This window comes from Montipora foliosa, chromosome 10 (assembly GCF_036669935.1).
Source record: "Montipora foliosa isolate CH-2021 chromosome 10, ASM3666993v2, whole genome shotgun sequence".
Lineage (NCBI taxonomy): Eukaryota > Metazoa > Cnidaria > Anthozoa > Scleractinia > Acroporidae > Montipora > Montipora foliosa.
Window position 1 is genome coordinate 25,657,613 of NC_090878.1, and position 2,500 is coordinate 25,660,112.

At 43.8% G+C, this 2,500-nt stretch overlaps 1 protein-coding gene across 2 annotated transcripts in view; it reads right to left on the reverse strand.

The window, feature by feature from the left end:
- Window positions 1–2,500, reverse strand: part of LOC137974286 (octopine dehydrogenase-like) — a 25,271-nt gene that overhangs the window by 2,200 nt on the left and 20,571 nt on the right. The window contains exons 3-4 of one of the 2 annotated variants that reach the window (XM_068821162.1): window positions 1,939–2,336; window positions 399–923 (exon numbers count right to left, since the gene is read on the reverse strand). In XM_068821162.1, the coding sequence (XP_068677263.1) occupies window positions 399–923; window positions 1,939–2,336 (923 nt within the window). Of the gene's footprint in view, window positions 1–398; window positions 927–1,938; window positions 2,337–2,500 lie in introns of both variants that reach the window. The other variant, XM_068821161.1, reaches the window with a different exon arrangement.

Consider the following 2,500-nt stretch of genomic DNA (forward strand, 5'->3'; position numbering starts at 1 on the left):
CCCAGCCTCTCGAGGGCTGAGAGCGCCCGGCGTCTTCAGGGACTACTTTAAAAGGGATTCAATTTCACTCCCTCATATGATTGGAGCCTGTGTCTTAAGTGACTGGTTCACCAGAAACCCTTAAGGGTTAAAACTTGTTCACAGCTTCCGAATATTCAGTGCGAACTGATTGATTGAATGTTTCAGTGCTAAGTACCATATTTGGAAACCTCTCGCTCTTGTTGTTCCAAATATGGTACGTAGCAAATTGAATATTCAGAAGCTTGTTTCCCAACACACAAGGGGCCGTTACACGTTTCAACCCTTATGGGTTTCTGATATCACTGAAAAACCTCACTTTAGCTGGTGGCTACGAGTCCACGACATAACTCTTATATACTTTAAACAAATATTGTTACCTCTATTTCACCCGACAGTGATTCCCTGGTGCTGAGGACTTCACATTTCGTTCCAAACTCAGTGATTTGGCAGTCCCAAGGCAAGGATTCAAAACTGATGAAAGTGCACTTCCGTCCTGTGGCACACAACAATTCGCGACCCAGAGACATAAATCGTGGGTTGCCTGGTAGACCAACTATAACAGTGCCAGGCTTAACGTAATTCTTCAGAGCTCGGAAATAAATCGCATGGTCACTCGATGGAAGCATAAACACCACTATGTCAATATCTTGCAAAGCAACTCTTTCACTTTTTGTGATTAGTGAAGGCTTAGACGAGATGCGAGAAGGTGTTTCAGTCGATGGGAAAGTAACCTCGATGTTCCTCGAACGTATCGCAGAATTCCACTGTTGCGCTACATCGTTACTCAAGCAAAGAACTCGAACGCTTGTCCCTTCCTTTGAAGATGCAATTCCAGCTAAGACATGCGCCCCGGCGTCACTTCCACATATAAGCAGCTTAGGAGTGGGTGGGGTGTTTCTGCCCTGCTGTTAAGACAAGAACTCACGATTTAATCTCACAAGACATCCTTAGATTGAACTACTCTAGAATTGCACAAATACAAATGAGAAAAGGAGCCTAATTTTGAGACTGTTTTACGTCACTTTTTGCTTCAACAGGCCGAAAGAGAAACTCAAGGCCACCGATAGCGCTTCGCCATAATGGCCGCCACTGATCTACTCTTTTGGCTCCTCACTCAATTTTTGGGTGACGTTCAAGTAGAATACCTGCGCAGGAATCTTCGCGCAGCCGGGTAAAGTCCATGTGATCCCAAAATATTTTTCTCCTTTAAAGGCATCCTTCTAACTGATCGAAGCGCATTGAACCTTTTATTTCTCTTTTTACGAAATGTTGATTTATCACAAGCGTCAAAACTTAAACAAGACAATAAGAACCATTTCTTTCTACACCAAGTCAGAAGAGGCACTGGTCTACGCCTGATTTGACGTCACGAACTGATTTCCATTGCATTAAGTCTTTGTAAAAATGGTACAAAGTAGTTTGTGACGTCAAATCGAGAATAGACTTATGCCCCTTCTGAATCGGTCATAAATCAACTAGTTAAGTTTTGAAGCTTATGAAAAAGTCATCATTTGGTAAAGAAGAAAAAAACAGAAGGTGTAATGTGTTTCGAAAAGGGGTAAAGGGGAATTTATCGAAAAAATGTTTTTGGGTTAGGTGCACTGCTAATGAGTGCTTTTTTCAAAAAGGAGAAATCGTTTTGTCTTCCAGGATTAAAACCGATTGTGTAGCATCTCAGATCGGAAAACGAAAATCATTACATCCATGCGTGAAACACATACCGGATTGCTTCATTCGCAAGAGGGGAGGGGAGGCTACATCGCCCGCAAATAGTTTATGAGAATATTTGCCGCACCTGCACTAGTCCTGTTGTTACGAACGCGAGAAATTCTTCCAAGTACTAATGTTTGGAAATTGACAATCTACAAATTAATAATTATAGATTTACATAAAACCAAACAGATGACAAAAACGTACAAAGAACTTGAAAAAACCCCAAGTTGTTCCCGCACCCGCGAGTCCAGTTGTTCCACCAATGAGACCAGTTGTTGCAGTACTTATGACACCAGTGGCCCCTGCACTCTGACACAGAGCAAATAGACTCCCAGAAGCGACATATCCACCGAAGAACGAAGACTGCACAGCCGCTGCCGCCGATCCAGCAGCAACGCCTGATGCTGTGAACCCAGCAGCACCCAAAGCAGCTGTTGCTATAAGCGGAGCAGCTATTACACCTACAGCAGCAGCTCCAACGCCTGCAAGTCCGGTAAAAAACCATTTTCCTCCTCCTCCTCCTTTTCCTCCTCCTCCTCCTCCTCCTTCTCCTCCTCCTCCTCCTCCCCCTCCTCTTCTTCCTCCTCCTCCTCCTCCTCCTCCTGGTTGAAAACACAAAACAAAGCTGAGTAACTGGGTGTTAAGGAATCTCAACCACAGGTCTTTACGCGCCATTCTAAGTCTTACGGAAAATCGACATCTATGTTTTCAATGCGAAAACAGTGCAAATCTTCTGTATCCTCGAATAAAAACAGTTGTTGATGCC